At 47.0% G+C, this 18564-nt stretch overlaps 1 protein-coding gene across 1 annotated transcript in view; it reads left to right on the top strand.

The window, feature by feature from the left end:
• grin2da (glutamate receptor, ionotropic, N-methyl D-aspartate 2D, a) overlaps nt 1–18564 on the top strand; it is a 90437-nt gene that overhangs the window by 49504 nt on the left and 22369 nt on the right. The window contains exons 16-19 of the mRNA XM_029514788.1: nt 4982–5043; nt 5364–5534; nt 8593–10322; nt 10551–11785. Of these exons, the coding sequence (XP_029370648.1) occupies nt 4982–5043; nt 5364–5534; nt 8593–10322; nt 10551–11785 (3198 nt within the window). The remainder of the gene's footprint in view (nt 1–4981; nt 5044–5363; nt 5535–8592; nt 10323–10550; nt 11786–18564) is intronic.

Here is an 18564-nt window from a genome sequence, read left to right as displayed (position 1 = left end):
CCGAACGGGCCGGCAGTCAAAGCTAACACCTGGAATCAAAGCCAGCGGTACGGAAGCCAGCCTGAGCACAGAGTCTCTGCGTTGAACCTGTCAGAAGACAAACATTCGTCTTCCGTCTCGCTCATTCTGTTTCATCTCTTTAATTTCACATTTACATCTCAATTCCCTCTGAATTTATTTCCCCCGTCTGTTTTGTCTCAGCGTCCGTCCATCTGTCCCCCGTCTGTCTCAGCGACATCCAGGGCGACGCACAATAAATCAAATTCCATTCCACAGCTTTGGTAGTTCGTTCCAGCTACATGTTTGACCGTATTACTCAGCAGAAAAAGCTCTGAGCCTCTTCTCTGATTGGCTGAGAGGTTTCTGACTGATCCAATGAAAATAGGACATTTAATAAAAAAACACCGACCTGCCATGACGGTTACCGTCTTGGTTTGTTCTTGGAAACTAAACTTGGAGGAGAAGGTGGCTCTCTGCTGATTGGGTGATGTAGTCTGTCAGTTACACAGTAGCTCCGCCCCCTAACCCCTCCCCTGCTTCCTGGTCTATTTTCCTCTCAATTTAAGAAAAGACTCCAAACTACAGACTGAGACCATAAACGCATCAGGAAAAGGTTTAATGAGAGAGAGAGCCCACTCTCAGGCGTTCATGGCTGGTCGTTGTTTGTTGAAAATTAGTTTGTTCATCGCTGACGTTACATCCAGTGGACACTCTTCGTAGCTAAAGACGTGTAGAGGAGAGAGTGTCACTCAAAGAGGACGAGGACAGAGAAGACAAACATGGAGGCGCTTTAATAAGTAAGCAGCTGCTTTTGTTCACCCGTCTGTTTGTCAGCCTCGTCTCTTGATGTTTCGGCGCCCTCCTCCTTCTGAGTTCGTGGGCAGAAGAACGACGAGGCTGAAAAGGAGAAACGTGACTCCTTTAAGTTGTCGGTCCCTATCAAAGTAAAAGTCTGTTCAAGTCCGGAAACAGGTGACTCGCCAAATAGAGCAGGATGACATGGCGACCTCGACACCCTGGATTAGGGGGCGTGGCTACAATATGACTGAGCAAGTCGATGATCCAGAGATGTGATTTAACTCCACGCTTCATACTAAGAAGCCTCATTTGATTAGAATCAAAAAGGTCTGATCAGCACATTTCACATTTCTGTCAGTTACTGACCGACCACGAGGACGTCACATGAATCCATTATCCGCCGTCGTGCCCTCTGGCCCCTCAACGGGTCCTGTTGTTGTTGCTTCATTACACGCCTCCATGTCGGAGCGTTTTCAGCTCCCTTTTTTAAGGACATGAATGGTCAGTCACCAAATTGGCTTCTCCGGGGAGCAATTTATCCCGCTCACAATTAGCGAGCTCCAGAAGCAGGCGGGAAATGTGTTAGTGACGGCGGTGACAGCAGCTCCCAGGGGCAGGAAACACCGGAGGCTGGCGGCGGTGTGCGGATGTGGAAAATGTTCAGTGTTACAGGATGAACAAGTTTCTCCTTTAAATGAGACGTCTTACGACTTGACACCGGCAGCAAAACTGTTCAAATGGAGGCAGAATACAGCAAGAAAGGAAAACCAGATAGAAACACACACTTCCTGTTCCCTGTTTGTGCTGATTCATTATTCAAACATGGAAAATAATGCAGGAAACTTTAATGTGTTTTATTTCACTTCACTGGACTGAAAAAAGGGTAGAAATGATTAATGTTGGGGGAAAATTAGTCTCTTCTCTAAAGATTTATTAAATAAAACATTCAGTGATGAGTGATGTGACAGAATTAGTGTCGCCTCATCCGTTCTGTCTTGTACTTTTATTATTGCCGTTATTTTCGACTGGGAAAGAAAAATGGGGAATTTACGATATTGTGGGATTTTCTTGAAGTACCTGCAGTTATTATCCATTGAACTCTCTTTGTGGAGCTCTGCTGACTCAGCCTTTCCGGAAGCATAAAGAAGAGAGCGGATTTACCGTCCAACTTTTGATAGAGGAAATGTTTGATGACGAGGCTGCTGTGTATCGAGTCCCACTTGACTCGGACAGATCTCGGAGAAATAAATCGTCTTCAAAGTGGCAAAGCGAAGACGCAGGACGATGTTCCGTTACGACTGCTGATGCTGCAGCCGGACTCAAATCCCTCAGCAGCTCGTTTCCGAAGTTCACTTCTGCTCCGCTTTGTGTCGTTCAGGCTGATTTGTGCTGACTTAGCAAAGCCATAAAAAATAAAAACACAACAAAAAACACATCTTAGCAGACAAATGGATGATAAAAAGAGAAAGAAGTGAATGAAAACAGCCAAGAACAAACAATACGACTTCGGGAATTGATTTCTCTTTTGTTCAGATGCCGTTCGGTCTTCAGAGGCTCTGATGTGGATTGTAATTGTATCGACAGAACAAACTAACAGATATTTCTCTGAAATGAATTTATTGTGTTGCTTTTATTTATTTTATTTTATTTAAACAAAAAGTAGCAATCGAAAGCAAATAAGAATAAAGTTTTTCGCTGAAGTGTTCAGGTTGAGTGCTGAGATGGACTTCCTCCTCATGATCCAGACGTGTTGGAGCAGATCAACTACACTCAGGATTAAAGTTAGATCTGCAAGCTGAGCCAATTTTGCTGATTAATGAGAAGAACGTTGCTTTATCATCCAATCTGGAAGGAATGAAGTTTTTAAATGATGCTGTCAGGATCCAAAGAAAGAACAAGCTTCACCGTCACAAGCTGACCCTAACCCGCCCACAAACCTGATTTTGGAGTGTTATGACCATTTTGGAAAATGAAATCTTTGAGTCTTGACAGTTTCTGATCAGGTCAGATTTAGGTCATGAACACTTATTGGCTCTTTTTCAGCTCCACGCTGAAGGAATCAGTTAACGACTCGCTGCTGGTCCAAATAAATCCACAGCTTTTCTCTGTTTCTCGTAAAACACGAACGTCCTCTGGCTTCCAACGGTTTCTTTGCTTAATGCTGATTAGGGCAGGTTAAATGTTTAGTCTCAGGTCCCTCACAATGTCTTTTTTTTTTTATTATTCAAAGAGCGGGCAGAATAAAAGATAGTACAGTCGTAAAAGCTGAAATTGCTCTGGCAGTCCGACACCATGTTCTGGCTCGGGCCTGTTGGAAGTTTGATATCTGCCATAACTCCAAGTACCTCGTGGAAGTATCCTTGAAAAAGATGAATATTTTCAGGGATCCATCTCCTCAGAGATCAATTAGACCATAGCGCCAGCTCTCCCATCTCCGCCAACCCAAAAACACCTTCTGCCTCCGCCGGTCGGTGTTGTGACAGAACAATTTCTTTCAGAGATGGAGGGATTGCGTTGTGAGACAGCAGCTCACATAATTTCCTTCTGTCACTCACAAAGAAACTGTTATGGTGACTCCAAATGTTTTTCATGTCGTGAGCATACTGAATAATGCCACCGAGAATAAAATGGAATTCAATCTAAATAGGACACGGCACAAAAAAAACCTTAACTAAATATTACATGAAAATAAACAATATTGAAGTATAAAGATGGTTTGAAAAATATGTTTCAGCAGAAACATCTTATTTTTTTTGGTGAGTCAGCGTTTTATCCAAAATGCTGATCCGGAGCGAGAAGGAAAACCTGCTGGTTCACCAGATGGTCCTGGTCCTGGATCTAAGGTGATGAGGTCTGGACTTTAGTAAACTTTGGCTAAAACTGCACACGCTGGTCCTCCTCTACACTTAGAACAGCCAATAAAAGATTTTAGCTACAGTCAGCTACCAGGAGATCATAAACACCCCCCCCCGTTTTAAACATCTGAAGAAATGCTCATCGAAGTGGTAAATTGGCTTTCCATGAGCTGGTCTGGGTTGGACCTTCAGGGCACCCACCGGCGGACACCAATGTCTTATTTCCCAGTTTGACATCGGTGAGTATCTTCTAAAAGCTCGTATCAACACTTTAAGTTGAACTTTGTATGAAGATTTCATCAGCTCCAACAGTTCTGCCCCCCGACGGGGCAGGATGAAGAGCTGGGGCAGTAAATCGGTTCCTGTGTTTATAAACGGCTGTGAGCCATCGCAGCCTTTTCCTTGATGCTCAGATTGGATGAAGCTTCTGAGAGGACAGAAGATGTGAAGTTCTTTCAGTACAGACGGCACATTGACCGTGAGAACAGAAACCAGCAGAGGGAAACATGGACTCTACCTTAAGCTCTTTTGGTCCTGCCCCCCCCCTCCAGTTTGGGGTTTTCAGGTGAGACAGGATCCAGCTCAGCCTCTGCCCGCCTGTCAGCCCTTTCGTTGGGAAAAGCAACTCAAACCGCCGCCAACTGCCCCGATTAACGTATTTACTGTGAGATAAAGGAGGGCGGGCTGGATGGGGGGTGGAAATCATCCCGGCGCTCTCTGACACTCGATGAATAAGATTACAAACACACACAGTGTCTTTTGTCGGGGTTGACGGGTTCAGCCCGGTTTAATTTGGCTGTCAGGGACCGACTGAATTCCCAAAGTGACGGTCAGGAAGCGAAATGTGGCGCCCAGTGATACATGTTGGATTGAGTTTTATGTTTTTGTCGGAGCAGATTTGACATTTCAGTCAACATGGCGGTCTAATCTGTGTGGCGGGGGGTCTCTGGGCAGCGTTAATTAACCCGGGGGTCAGTTAATGTTGTAACTGTGAGAGCTCCTCCTCCCTCGCTGCCTCGCTCGTTCGTTTTTTAAATGCATCATCCATCCTGCCGCAGCTCAGTGTGTATTAGATGTGCGTGTGGTTTTCTGTGTGAACAGGAAGCGTAACGTCTGCGTGCACGCCGCCCGTCCCTTCCTTTCGTCTCTCCCGCGCCCCGTTACGTCGCTCCACGCCACTTCCAAGGCCTCGTCCTTCTCCACCACGGCCTATCATGGATTTGATAACTGTTGCTGCACCTTTAATTCCCTCTCTCCTCTCATTTCTTCCGTCTCTCTCTTTTCTTTTCATAACAGAAAAGACTTCTCTCCTCTCTTTTCTCTTGCAGATGAGATCGATATGTTGGAGCGTCTCTGGCTGTCCGGTATCTGCCACAACGATAAAATCGAGGTATGATGTTTTAACGCCTTTTCTTCATCGACCAGGCGAACGCTGGAACTGTCGGATGATTGTTTCCTGTAGAGCATTAAACAGCCTGAAAAGCTCTTTGTTCGACGGGGACCAGACATTTCCTGTTGACCAACATATTTTGGTGTTTGCACCAGAGATCTGAGTGCCGATGCTCGAAGTTATCGTTCTCTGACATCCAGTGACGGCGAAGGATCCTCCGCTGTGCCGTTTTCTGGAATGAACTTTTTATCTGCTGTCTGGGAGACAAATTGGCCTTCATCTGTAATAAATACACTGCTGTGTTTCACCTCTCCCACCAGGTGATGAGCAGTAAACTGGACATCGACAACATGGCGGGGGTCTTCTACATGCTGCTGGTGGCCATGGGCCTCAGCCTGCTGGTGTTCGCCTGGGAGCATCTGGTCTACTGGAAGCTGCGGCACTGCATGAAGCGATCCGGGGGCATGGACTTCCTTCTGGCTCTCAGCAGGGTGAGACGAGCCGCTGACGCTTCTTCACCAAAATGAATATCACAAAAACAAGAGCTGGGCTGGAAAAAAAAGTTAGATTTTTTTTTTTTTTTTTCGATTGAGATCAACCTTTGAATAGCCAGGCCATAAAAATCCTCAGATCCATGATTAGAATAATATACAGTTGTTTTTTTTTTTTATTCAGATCCAGGAACTCTGAGCAAAACCACGTTTCGAAATCTTTATTACAGAAACTATAATTAACTGCTGAGTTCAGGGGGAGTGAATTCCATCTTCTGTCTCTAATGCTTCGGTCTGTGAGGCCATTTCTCATCGCTGTGAATCCCAGATGGCTCAGAGATTTTAAATTAAAACATACATCACTTGGAAAAATTGCAGCTCTTGTACAACCATTCTTCAATGAAAAAAAAAAAGAAAAAAAGATTCATTTCAACAAAAAGCTGCAGATTTTATCTTTCGGATATTATCAGGTGTTATCTTTCTGCACCAGATAAAAAAACATTTCAAAAGTTCTGACGGCGGGAGGGAACTGCATCCAAACACTAAAGCAGCTGAGCTCACTGATTTGTAGACTCTCAGACTCAGAAGGTAGAACCTAATCAGATCCAGGTACTTAATACTGTGCTCCAGGAGCAGGTGTTGACTTCACAAACTTGGATTTCCTGTCCAGAAGAGATCGACTCGGAAATAAAGATTTCCTCCCGACGTTCAGGAAAACAGATATGAATGAAGAGGAATTAATGAACAGTGTTCAGACACAATCAAGATATGGATCGGACTAAAGGTCCAATCCATATTGGTACTTTGAGGTGCAGCCAAAAACGGGAGTATCAGCTGGATTTATCTGTGGGGACACGGAGGAGGAGGGAGGAGGGGGGTCAGGTCAGATTGATCACTTAAATGTCGAACAAGCATTTTCTTTTGGAGCCGATACAGTTTCTGTAAGTTCAGCTCCTGGAAATGTGTCCCACTCATCCACCGACACACTTCACAGGGGCTGAGTAACAAAAGAAGAGAGCGGGGAAAGATTGGAAATAGATGAATGGTCTGATTGGTGGCAGAGGGCTGAGTAGGGAAGAGAAGCTGTGGGTGGATGGGGGGGGTCCACGCTGTGATGGGACACTTGGTGTTCCTGCTGCTGGCTGTAAAGGGGACAACACCGTGTCGCACTGACAATAAAAAGATTGTGATTCATTAGCAGCTGCCGGCTAACGGAGCAGAGAAAATGGCTCATTTCTACACAGCAGCAGAAAATTCTAATTGCACTAAAGAAGCAGCAAAAGTAAAATAACACAACGGCTCTGACTTCTAATATTCTGCTCCGCTCTGACTAAATTAGAACTCATTTCTAACCTGCAAAACAAATCAGCTGAACTGCAGTGTTTATTTATTCACGTGTGGATTTTAATGCAGTAATTAGATGTAATGCTGAAGCTGCTGTTATTGACGGTTGTGTACCTTGCAGTCCGTGAGATCCGTGCAGATATTCCCTGTTGGGCCTCCGGAGCAACAATCCTCACACGAGAGCAAAGCAGCATATTTTCTTGAGCAGACTCTGCTCTTATCTGTAGCATTCCTCATTCTGAGAATAAAAACATCAATTCCATGCTTAGGGCACCCCCAAGACCAGTTAGCTTCTATCTGCCGGCTATGCTGCGCTGGCTTTACAGCCGCTGCAGCTGGCCTCTGTGCTTTAACCCAATCAGTGACTCACCAGAGTTTCAATTTCACAGTGTGCTGCGCCGCGTGCTCTGGAGGCTGCGATAGTGCCGGGACGGCTGATTCATGTGTCCAAAAGGGGCCGTTATGACAGCCCCTCCATCAGATCAGAGATTTACAGGAGGCTCCGACACGTTTTGTCATTAAGATGTGGCAGATATCAGAGCACGTCATGGGTCATGTCCACATGTGAGTCCTCGGTCCCGACGCTGCTAATTGAAGAAAGAGCGCGCAGCTGCATTTTGGAGGACGACATGCTGAGGACATGAGGCCAGTTTGAATCTGTCACCGTTTGTTTTATTTGCCCAGCAGTGAAAATGGATTTGCTGCTTTGGCTCTTTCCCGTCTCCTCTGAAGAAGCCACCTCTTATGGACGTCACAGATGCTTTGTTTGCTGAGAGCTGCGTTTGGTTTGACCCTCCGAGTCGCTCCGTAAACTGTCCAGAGATTCTCAAAAACTCTCGTTAATATTTAACGGTCAGTGTCGGCTTTTATAGAGAACCTGACGCAGAGGGAAGCCACCTGGAGCAATTCCAACCACACAGAGATGCAGAATAAAGACCAATGATTTTCCTGTTTCCTGTGTGGAGCTCCTCTCATGAACTGAATAAAAATAAAAGAAGAACGAGGAGATAGAGGACGGATAAAAATAAAAAATTGCAGCGCAGGAAAATTTGCCTTCTCCTGATGCGTCAGCCTGTCACAGGTCTCAGTATTTATAGGAGCTGTTTAACAGCACATCACATTTTTTTTATCTCAACCTGCAATACAAAACATTATTCTGTTTGCACAGTGAATCCGTTTTGTTAGAATTGGGAGGTCAAAGGTCATTGTCAGGCGCCTTCAGTGTGGGACTTTTGTTTGATTTTTCACAAACGTCCAAGTGGATTGATGGACGTGGACTTCGGTCGATGGAGGTCAAAGTCAGTTTGAGGTCTCATGCAGATCGACTTTGAACAAAATAACCTCACAAAACTTTCTTTGGGCATAACTGAAGAGTTCATGTGTAAGATCTGCAGTCTGCTGGGCAAAAATGATGAAGTGATCAGATTTTCCAAACAGTCAAAGGTCACGTTTCCTATGACTTCATCATCATTGACTGTGACTGAGCAGCTGGTGGAAATAACCTGAGATGGTTATTTTACATTTACAGTCTCTGGTGTGTTTGAAGCTGATTTATGATCTGAGAGAAAGTGTCTAAATGGCGCTGCTCCTTGTGCTGTGTTTTATAAATCAGTGAGTCCAGATCACAGCCGGTCTCTGATACGCACCATTCTTCCTTATCACACTTGGCAGCTTGCTGGTCTAATTACGATCTCTCTTTTATCTCTCCACCCAGGGGATGTACAGTTGCTGCCAGTTTGAGGATGAGACGGCACCAGGAGGCAGCAAAACCTCTTTGCCCCAGTATCACACTGTGACCACCATGCCTAGTGCCCCCCAACAACACCTCGTCACAGCCACAGTCAACAACACAACTGCCATTGCCATGGTGCAGCAGCAACAGCAGCAGAAGCACCATCAGCCTCAGCAGCAGGGCCAGACCTACACCACCATGCTGCCCGGATCACCGCCAACTACGGGACACTCCGCGATGGCTCTGGGTCCCTCAAACAGCCCCCTGCTGGAGGGCCCCATGCCTTGCTCCACCTTCCTGCCCCGTCACGACCGCAGACTTGCTGTAGTGGATCGCTGGAACAGGTCGAAGCCAGAGAAGGTCATGAGCGGGGGCAGCAGTGGGGGAGTGGGCATCGGGGGCATAGCAGGGGGGATCACTGAACTCCAGGCCCAGCAACAGTATCAGCAGAATCTTGGACAGCATTGGACCTTGCAGGGGGGAGTTGGGGGAGGAACAGGCGCAGGAGGTGACACAGGGCTAGATGAATATAAGCGCTACTATGGTCCTATAGATCCAGAGGGGCTGGGAACTAACTCGGACCAACAGGCAGGGGGCCCCCAACAGACTCCCAAAGCTAATCCTCGAGGCCTCAAAGCCTCAGGGATGCCACGACTGCCTCCTAAAGTCCCCCAACAAGGCCCGGGGCACTTGATCTCCAAGCCTCCACCACCACTCCCATCTTCTCCACGCAGGCCTCCCTTTTGGCGACGAGGAAGCCTAGCTCAACCGAGGAGGAAAGGCTCAGGAGGTCCACTGTACGAGAATATACTTCCTCTGGGAAGGCGAGGAGGTGGGAGGTATGGCGCAAGCGATGCAGGCGGAAGAAGAGGGCGCCGCCTTCCTCCCCCTCCTCCTTTACCTGTCCCACTTTCCTCCCCAACACACACCCCCACCACTCCCTCGTCCCCGTGCCGTTTCTACTCGTCCTGTTCCAGTGCCTCATCTTCTTCCTCATCCTCCACATCATCCTCATCCTCTTCTTCATCGTCTGTGTCGCTCTCTCGGTCAAACTCCCCCTCTTCCTGCTCCAGCGACAGCTCCTACAACTCCTCGCTGAGTTTCCGGTATCAAGCAGGAGATCGAGTTTTTATGTTGGACGATGATTATGACTCTGATCTTCTTACGGAGGAGTCCAGCCTCCTGCTCGGGTCACGGAGGAAGATCCGTTCACGGCGCATGTCTTCACGCTCATTGCCGTGCAGCCCGCCGCCTCCACCGATCCCTCCACGGAAGCCACGTCCGCTGAGAGATTATGCCAGGGAGAGGACCGGCAGCCAGCTGGCTCAGTTACAGGAGTGGTGGGCATCATGGGGAGACAGGGAGCGAGGGAGGGGGGGGGCAATGAGCCGGGGAGATGGAGGAGCGGGCAGAGAAGAGAAGAGGCACCACAAGGAAAGGGAGCGTGAAAGGAAGAGGAGGAAGAAAGGCCGAAAGAAGAAGAAGAGGGAGGAGCGAGAAAGAGAGAGGGAGCGAAAGCGCCGCAAAGCAAAGAAGAAGAGGAAAAGAGAAGACAAGATGAAAAAGAGACAGCGTAAGAGATCAGAGCAGGAAGGAGGAGATCCCGAGAAACGAGAGGATCTCAAATCAGGGACACCTGACTTCCCACCTTACCCGCCCCTCCGGCGAGAGTCCTTTCGGAAAAAGAGCGAAAGCTCCATCCGAAGCTACGGGTGGAACATCCCGGGCGAAGATGACAGGAGGGAGAGAGATGAGAAAGAGAGGGATGATGGAGAGGACAGCAGAGGAAAGGAAAAACACCACAGGCGAAGGAACAGCAAGCACTATCATGGTCCGAGCAGTAAGCCTTCGACATCTGTCAAGTTCTGGGGAGGGGGAAACCCGTCCTCTGATACCATCCCGTCTGCTTTCCTGCCCCTGCTGCCTGTCTCCTCCAAAAGGAGGAAGAGTAAAAGCTCAGACAGGGATGCCGGAGGAATGGAAGGCGAGAGGAGGCCGTTACTGGGACGGAACGGGAGGGGAGAGATGCACTCCAAGGAAGGCTTGTCCTTTCACGAGTGGGAGTCCGAAGTAGAAGAAGACGAAGAGGATTCTGACCAGGAGAGGAGGAAAGTGGAGCACAGTAAGCGGCACGGAGGAGGAGGAAGGACAATGTCCGATGACGAGCGGGAACGTGATAAGGTAGTTGGGATATACTCGGATGACGATGGTTCTTCAGGAGAGTTTGGGAAGTTTGAGAGGTACTGGGAAGATCACGAAGGCCGGGCGGTGGGAGGGATTGGAGGGGGAGGGTGGTTTTTCAGCACTTACCCCTCCAGAGACAAATCCGGCAGCATCAACAGTAGAGATGACCTGTTCCTGGAGCGAGGCGAGAGGTGGGGGACGGCAGAGAGTGGTTGGGGTTCTGGTGGAGGTGGAGGTGGGGGAGTAGTTGGCGGCGGCAGGGCAGATGGAGCAGAGAGAGGGTGGGGCTCAGGATCACACTGGCCTCCACCTCCTCTCACGCCGCCGCCTCCTCGGCGATACTGGTCAGTGGACAAACTCCACATACAGGATGAGAAGAAGAGTAAACGGAAGTCCAAGGACAAGGGGAGGGGGCACGCTGCCTGTTCCTCTTGTCATTCCCCCCGACACCATCCGCAACCCCATTCCTCCAAATGGGCCCGCATTACCTCGCGGAGCCAGGAAGAGTTGTACCACCACTGCCAGAGTTTTGGCGGTCCACTGAAGTCCAAGCACGACTCCTCCTCCTCCTCCAAACCTGATCGTTCACAGAATCCATCGAAATCTGGCAGTCAGTCAAACCTCAGCATCCAGCAGCGAACACAGAGAACAGACCGGGATCGAGAGCGAGGAAGGCAAGCGTCCCCGCCCCCAACCCTCATACCCAACTTGCCGCCTCCGCTCCCCGCCCTTCCAGCTCCTCCGGCCTCATCGCACCCTATCCATGTTCCTCCCCCTACCTCATCCTCTTCCGTCTCCTCCCCCTCTGTGGTCTCATCCACCCCGGGGGCGCCCCAGTCCTCCTCCATGGCTTCGGCAAGTGCCAAACTGCAGTACCAGAGGTTGCGCTCAGTCCCCCAGCCACAGAGGTTTCCTCAGTCTCCTCACTTACCCCTCAAAGCCAAGAGCCTTTGCTCCCGAAGGGGCTCGGCCCATTTCTCCAGCGTGGAGAGTGAGGTCTGAAATTCAATAAGGTATCACAAGTCATAAGGGAATCTTGCAAAGCTGACACTTAGCAGGTGACCTGGATCAGAATCTGTCCGGCAGTGAAAAGGGCTGCACAGCCAAGTCAGTATCACATATGCACTGAGCCCTTTCCTAAAGTTCTGCACAAACAAACCAGAAAGCCAAACAGACCCATTGGGTTCGGTCAAAGGGAAGCAGGAGCAACTTTGTGCTTACTGGTGTTTCCTTTCATTCCTCTCAGTATGTGAAAGACTACAACTGCAGCAACAACTTCTACTCTGAGTTAAACCAATACATCTTAAAGCAAATCAGACATTAAAGTGGTACAACTGAAGGAGATCCCTCCGCCACAGTCGGCGCAGGGCTTTGGATGTTGATGCCGAACAGTAGTTTGTATTCAGAGGATTCTTAATGCTTACTGAGGGCTCAGGAACTTTGTAGTACTGTATGCCTGCTGCTCTCAGAAGCCTTTAACACAGAACAGTGTTCTTATTTTTGTTCCCTTAAACAAATCGCTTACCCCTACTTTCCTTTTTCCTTAAAAACTGTTTACACCCCCCGCAGGACTGTGACGCCCGCCCCTGTGTGTGGTCAGTACCTACTTGTCTCGAGGGACAAGAGGGCGATAGCCACTTTGTCTTCTCCGTGTTCTCCATGCGCCCTCTCTTGTGCTCTTATCTTTTCAATATTCCTCCCCCTTATATTTCTCTTTCTTTCTCAGCCTGTTTTTTCCCTGCCTTATCCACGTGTCGATCTTCTACTCATCTCCCCTGTCATCTCCTCTCCTGCCCCCCTCTTGGATCCTCTCCTTGATGTGATTATTCTGTGTGTCTGTGCTTTTCTGTGTTTGTATTCTTGACAACAGGGTAAGTCAACCGTGACTGATATTCTGCTGGCTTAATGAAAAGCTGAGTGCCAAACTTTATTAGAGCTCCACATCGATCCGTGCCGGCGTTAGCTGCTGTGGTTCCTTTTTATCTCGCGGTGTTTTCCATCATCTACGAAACACGCTCACACGTAGATCCCGAAGCGCACACGGAAACTCCATTCTCCAATAAGGACATGCGCACCAAACAAATCAGTTCATATATTCTCTTTCTTGAGCAATACATCATTCACCCTCTGTTCGTATTCGGGTTTTATACTTTAAGATCTCTGTGTTGTAGTTGTTGTTGTTGTTGTTATTGATGGTGTTCTATATATCGAGACATGTATTAAGTCTAATACGATGTAAGCACTGTGCCATATACTCAGCTTGGGTGCACACAAAAAGTTCTCTCAACTACCTAACTACAGCTAACGGGGGTAGTGTCTGTGTTTGGCCGAATGTGAAGTCAGCCGCCAGCAAGTGTGGTGCAACGACGCCAAAGACACTTGAGGATAGAAACTGTAGCACACAGGAGGGTTTAGATCAGAGCAGACTTCAGTCCACCGCCCAACCCTGCAGTAGTCGCTGAGGGACTCAGTCCAGATTGGACGCAGTTAGAAACTGATTTGACCTTCTTGTTAGTTCTTCTCCTGCAAGACGTCCAATTAATGCCAAGGCTAGTTAACAGCAAAAATTAGCAGCGCTAACTAACCCAGGTTCTGGAGTTGTGTGTCTAACCTTTTAGAGAGCGGTTGTGTTAGACGAGGTGATTGTTGCAGGGAAATAAATACTGACAGCCTTATGCTAATCGCTCCTGCCATATGTTTTGTGTGAAGTATGAACTTTAATCAGCATGTGTGGGGTTAGCCTGATGCTAACAATAGGAACTGGGAGGAAACTGATGCCAACGTTGGATGAGGCAGGTTTTGAAGAAGTAGCTCTGGATCTGAGTGACTATTTTTTTTTTTTTGTTTTGTTTAGTTTTGGTTTTTTTTTATGTTTGTTGCTGTTTTTTTTTTGTTTTTTTTAGCATTTCTCACCTTGTAAATGTGTAACCAAGAGCTATAGCTTTTTAACCCATGACTGAGCTGACGCCACAATGGCAACAAGCACTTAGCGAGAGTCCAGGTAGCCCGTTAAATCCGAATTCAGCGTCAGGGCACCAGAGTTTTAGTGACGAGGCAAGAGCCGCCGCACAAAACCCACAACGGCCTGGTCAGCTCATGTTGTTTGCCTGAAACTGCATCTGAGCCATAAATTACTTCAGCTGGAGAAAACAAGAGAACTTTAGTTTTTAACATGAAGCTGTCGTGAAGAGTTTGTCTCACTGTTTTTCCATAAAAAAATAAATGATTCTAGATATATTTATCACACACACACACACACACACACACACACGGCGGGTAGCGTTTAGAGAAAATTGCTGTTTAGACATTTGGGGATATTGTTTCACATTTCAAGTTCATTACAATAACAATAATAACAACGATATGAATATTATGTGTTATCAGCACAGACTGCTTCATATTCACAGCAGGCCACGGGGAAATGAATTAGATCAAATTAGAGATTTCCTTTGTAGACTGACTGTATTGAAGACAGTTCAATGCTTCTCCTATTCCAGTCAGCGACCAGCAGCTTCTATAGACTACAGAAACCATCCAAGCACTTTGCTTCCTGTAAGTTCACACTGCGAGCAGCTAAAGTCCGTCGTCCCGAACACAAACTTTAATCTTTCCAACCTGTGAAGAATCCGCCTCAGAGATTTTGGCACCAACAGTTGGTTAAGTGTTAGGAGCCACCGATCCTTCCTCCTCCCCCCTCTCTTCTTTTTCCTCATGTCATCCATCGTGTGTGTCTGCAAATGTAAAGCTGGTCTGTTTTCAAAAAAGAAGAGTATCTGTGGATATATTTATTTCACCTAAAAAAAAAACTAAATATTTATGATAGTATATTTCAAGACGCTAAGATCTATGTTATATAAGTTTGTCTACTAAATTTACGATATTATCTCAATGAAAATGTCTTTTTTGTCTGTTTGTCTGTCTCTCCTTGTCTCAAACCTCCCGACCAGCTCCCCCCAACCCCCCCAGCGGAAACAGAGACCAGTACGTAACTGTGTTTTTGCTCACTTAAGACCAACCATCCGCCTCCATTAGCTATCTTCTGTAGCTAACGCTAAGATTTCCAACCAAGTGACGACGAGGAGTGTGCGAGTGTCTTACGACCGTGTCACTGTAGCAGTGGTGGTGAGTGTGTCTACCCAGAGGGGCCTTTATTTTTTGGGTTGGGCTAGAAATGAGCGACGAATGAAGACTTTTACGGACACAGCAGCTTTTAACACAGCTCTCACGTTCTCGACGTGGACCGCAGTGTGCAGTGAGGTGACCTCTTTGACACACACGGGCTTTTCTGTTTTGTTTTTCTTTTTTTGCTTCTTCAAGTCGCTGTATTACTATAAAATAACACGCACAGCTACCCCTGCCAACCGACCCACACGCTATATATAAGAACTTTGATAGTCGTACAGTGTGTTGTATCTGCCGAGCTGCTGTGCTGTAAAACTAATTATACACCACAAACACACTGTTTCTTTCATGATTTTACAAATCTGGGAGAGCTGATGCGACACACGTCAGGGGGCAGCGCTGCTTCTGCTCACCGGCGTGGTTTCCACTAAGGCCAAAAATGGCAGACGCCAGGGCTTTTATTTTGATAATCACATCTTCAAACGACAGGAAGAGTCAGTGTCCCCACTTTCTGCCGGCCGGGTTGCTGAAACGGTCACAACCTTTAAAAACATGGAAGCAACACTGCCTGAGACAGGAGACTCCCTCCCTGGCCGACTCAAACCTTTACGTGTTCATGATATGTATTCATTTAAGTCCGCTACGTCAAAGGGGAATGATTTTTTTGAAGCGCTGTGTTCAGAGATATATTTGAAGCATTTACTGGCCCTGAGCCCTGGAAAGCCCAGTTTTAGCCTGAAGTGGAAACACATCCACAGTTTTTGCCTGTACACCTCCAACAAGCCTCAAGGCCTTGTATTAATACTGCTGTACTGATTGACTGTACGGGATGATGGCAAGCTGTGCTACACTTTATTGTCAGAACCACACAAACACCCACAGACACACACGCAGGTGGCCAGTGGAAACATTGCTGACGATAATGTGCTGCACTGTGAGCAGGACAGAATTAAAAAGATGATTTTAATAAAGAACTGAAACGCGTCTGAGTTTTTATTTGGCTGCTTGAGTCTAAAGTGTGGCTGACATTTAGCCAAGGTCATTTTATCATCTCCTCCTCCGTCATGATCATCCTCCCTGATGATGACGGAAGACGTTTTAGTGTCTCTGTAGTCTAATTACAGTGATTTCATAGACTTTTAGTCGAGAAAACAAAAGCCAAACAAAGCTGTGAAGGGGGAAGATGGAAATTCTTTTCTTTATCATTATTTTAACAGCGTTCCCCTTATTATTCAGCACATAAAGGTAATGGAATGACCCCACTGACTTTATGTTCTCACAACCCAACCGGCTTTAATAATCCAAACTTTGTGTCTAACTTTAAATTAAAACGTGATATAGTGTGTGTGTGTGTGTGTGTGTGTGTGTGTGTGTCAGACAATCATACTCAATTAATGTGTCCTTAAATTAACAGATCAGTCTCAAGATAAGAAATATGGGAACAATGACGGGCTCTCAGATGGACTCAGGTGTTTAGACACTTGGTGTTGTGTTGTGTTGTGTTCCTGTCAACAAAAACTGACCTTGGCAGAAGGACAGGAGCAAAACAATTAAAGATCTGAGAATGGGAAAGGCAGAATAAAAAAACGTAAGACAGGTTCCTTATCAGGAGCAGCTCACCGTTTCCTTCACTTTCCTTCCTCTTCGTCTCAGGAATCCCTGCCAGCACTTTTACTGTCCAATAATTAGCCGGCAGGTTCAGAAGTTCAGCCACGTTGACTCCAAATGAGATTTCAGCACAAAGCAGATGCTGTAAAAGGCGACACCCTTTACATCCTCTGTCGTGTGTGTGCGCCCCTTCTGATGTGTGTGTATTAATAAAACAGCTTCCTGCGTGAGGCGTAGTAAAATGTCAGGCTGCAGTTCATCACCAGCAGAGTCGGCGTTGAACAGTTCAAACCGCTGAGTTCCTGTGGAGACTCACCTGGAACAGGTAAAGGCAGGATGCTTCCATTTCACTGTGCCAGTAAATGAGTTTAGCATTAATAACCACTTTTAAAACACACACCTTCAAACCTGCAGGCCTGATTTTAATTTAGTTTTTATTATTACTACTGCAATGCATTTTAAATAAATGTGATGACTGTGTTGGAACTCCGAGGAAGGAAGACGGATTCGTGAAATGAATGTCGTCGTGGAAACGTCAGTCTTTATTTTTCAGATGTTTAATCAGCTCGGTTTTGTTTTTCTGTGGTTTTTTTACCTCTTCAGGTCGATTCAGACGCCTTCTGTCACAGAGCACACACAGCGAGATCGTGTCTGTCTGGAAACGAGTCAGGCCTCTGCGTCTCATGAAGAGCGCATTTTCCCATCATCCATCAGCAGCGGGGGGGTTGACCAGAAACGTGTTGGTCCAGAAGATTCATGAAACAGCTGTCAGCAGACGTCTTTGAGTGCGATCGATGGGGGAAAGCTCGGGGTCACGTTGATTCGCTGAGCTCTGCTGGAGTCCTGGATCAGGTCTCTGAAGACACGTCCACGTTTCACGGTTCAGCTGCATGAGTGTGGAAAGATGCAGCACAAAATGAAGCCCGCCATTTCCCACAATCCCCTCTGTCGCCCTCCCAGGAAAAAGAAGACATTACATTTTTTTAATAGACAGATGAAGCCGGGCCAGTAATTGTTTCTCAGATTGTTCTGATATGACCAATAGTAGCCATGGAAACCAGAGCTAGGTTGTCATGGTTACAGTGATAAATGTATGGACCGGACCAACAGCGCTCACAGTTAGGAAACAATGTTGAATTTAGTTCAATTTTTTTTATTTTTTTATGTACCTCCTCGACATTAGACAAGCTTTGTTGCCATGGTTACATTGAGATTTAAACAGTGTTTATTTTGGTTTGATTTATTTTTTGCGCCGTCGCTTTAGTTTACGTTCTGCTCTTCTGCTTCATATTTGGATCGAGATTCTCCATGTTAACCTGAAAAAACGTGAGCGCAGGCGGTGAATGTTTCCTAAATGGAGATGAAGCTCAGGAGCATTGACACCTACAGTCAGGGCGAACCCACTCTCTCCGTTTGTTTCCCGTCCGATTGGGAAGAAGGAACATTGTCGGTACAATCAGACAGATCACGGTGAGAATCGATAGATGATCATCGTGATGCAAAGAAAGAGGCTGCCTTTCCAAACAGCCGGCAGCTCAGTGGCAGTTTAATCTACATCTGCTGTTTCCATCAAGACCATCCAAGTCCACGCTGCTATTGTGATTATAGCTAATGAGAGAGGATGGCCGTGTATCAGCCCCTTTGGGGGCATTAAGGGAGATGCAGATGTGGGGGGGGCAAAGAGGTTAACCATCAGCCCTAAAGACGGCGTTCGCCAGATTTAAACAGAGCCGATAAAACGCTGCCATCTAAAGCCCAGCTGAAGGTTTCACAGACTGACGACGGCCTGCTTATCGCCATCAGGGGCAACTTGTGTTGAAGTCTATGGGAAAATGTCCCTCCGCCTCCTCAGTAAATGTTTTCCTGATGAGTTTATGGTCTCAGTCTCTAGTTTACAGTCTTCAATATAACATGAAGTGCGTTTTCGTAACAGACCAGGAAGAAGTGGAGGGGTTGGGGGGCGGGGCTATCATCTTCTGAAAATCTGGTTTCTTCGGGGCTTCCAGATAACTGCAGTTATTTAAATCTACCTGCTGGCGG

Source organism: Echeneis naucrates, chromosome 11 (assembly GCF_900963305.1).
Source record: "Echeneis naucrates chromosome 11, fEcheNa1.1, whole genome shotgun sequence".
NCBI lineage: Eukaryota > Metazoa > Chordata > Actinopteri > Carangiformes > Echeneidae > Echeneis > Echeneis naucrates.
This window is presented reverse-complemented; position numbering and strand designations above follow the sequence as displayed.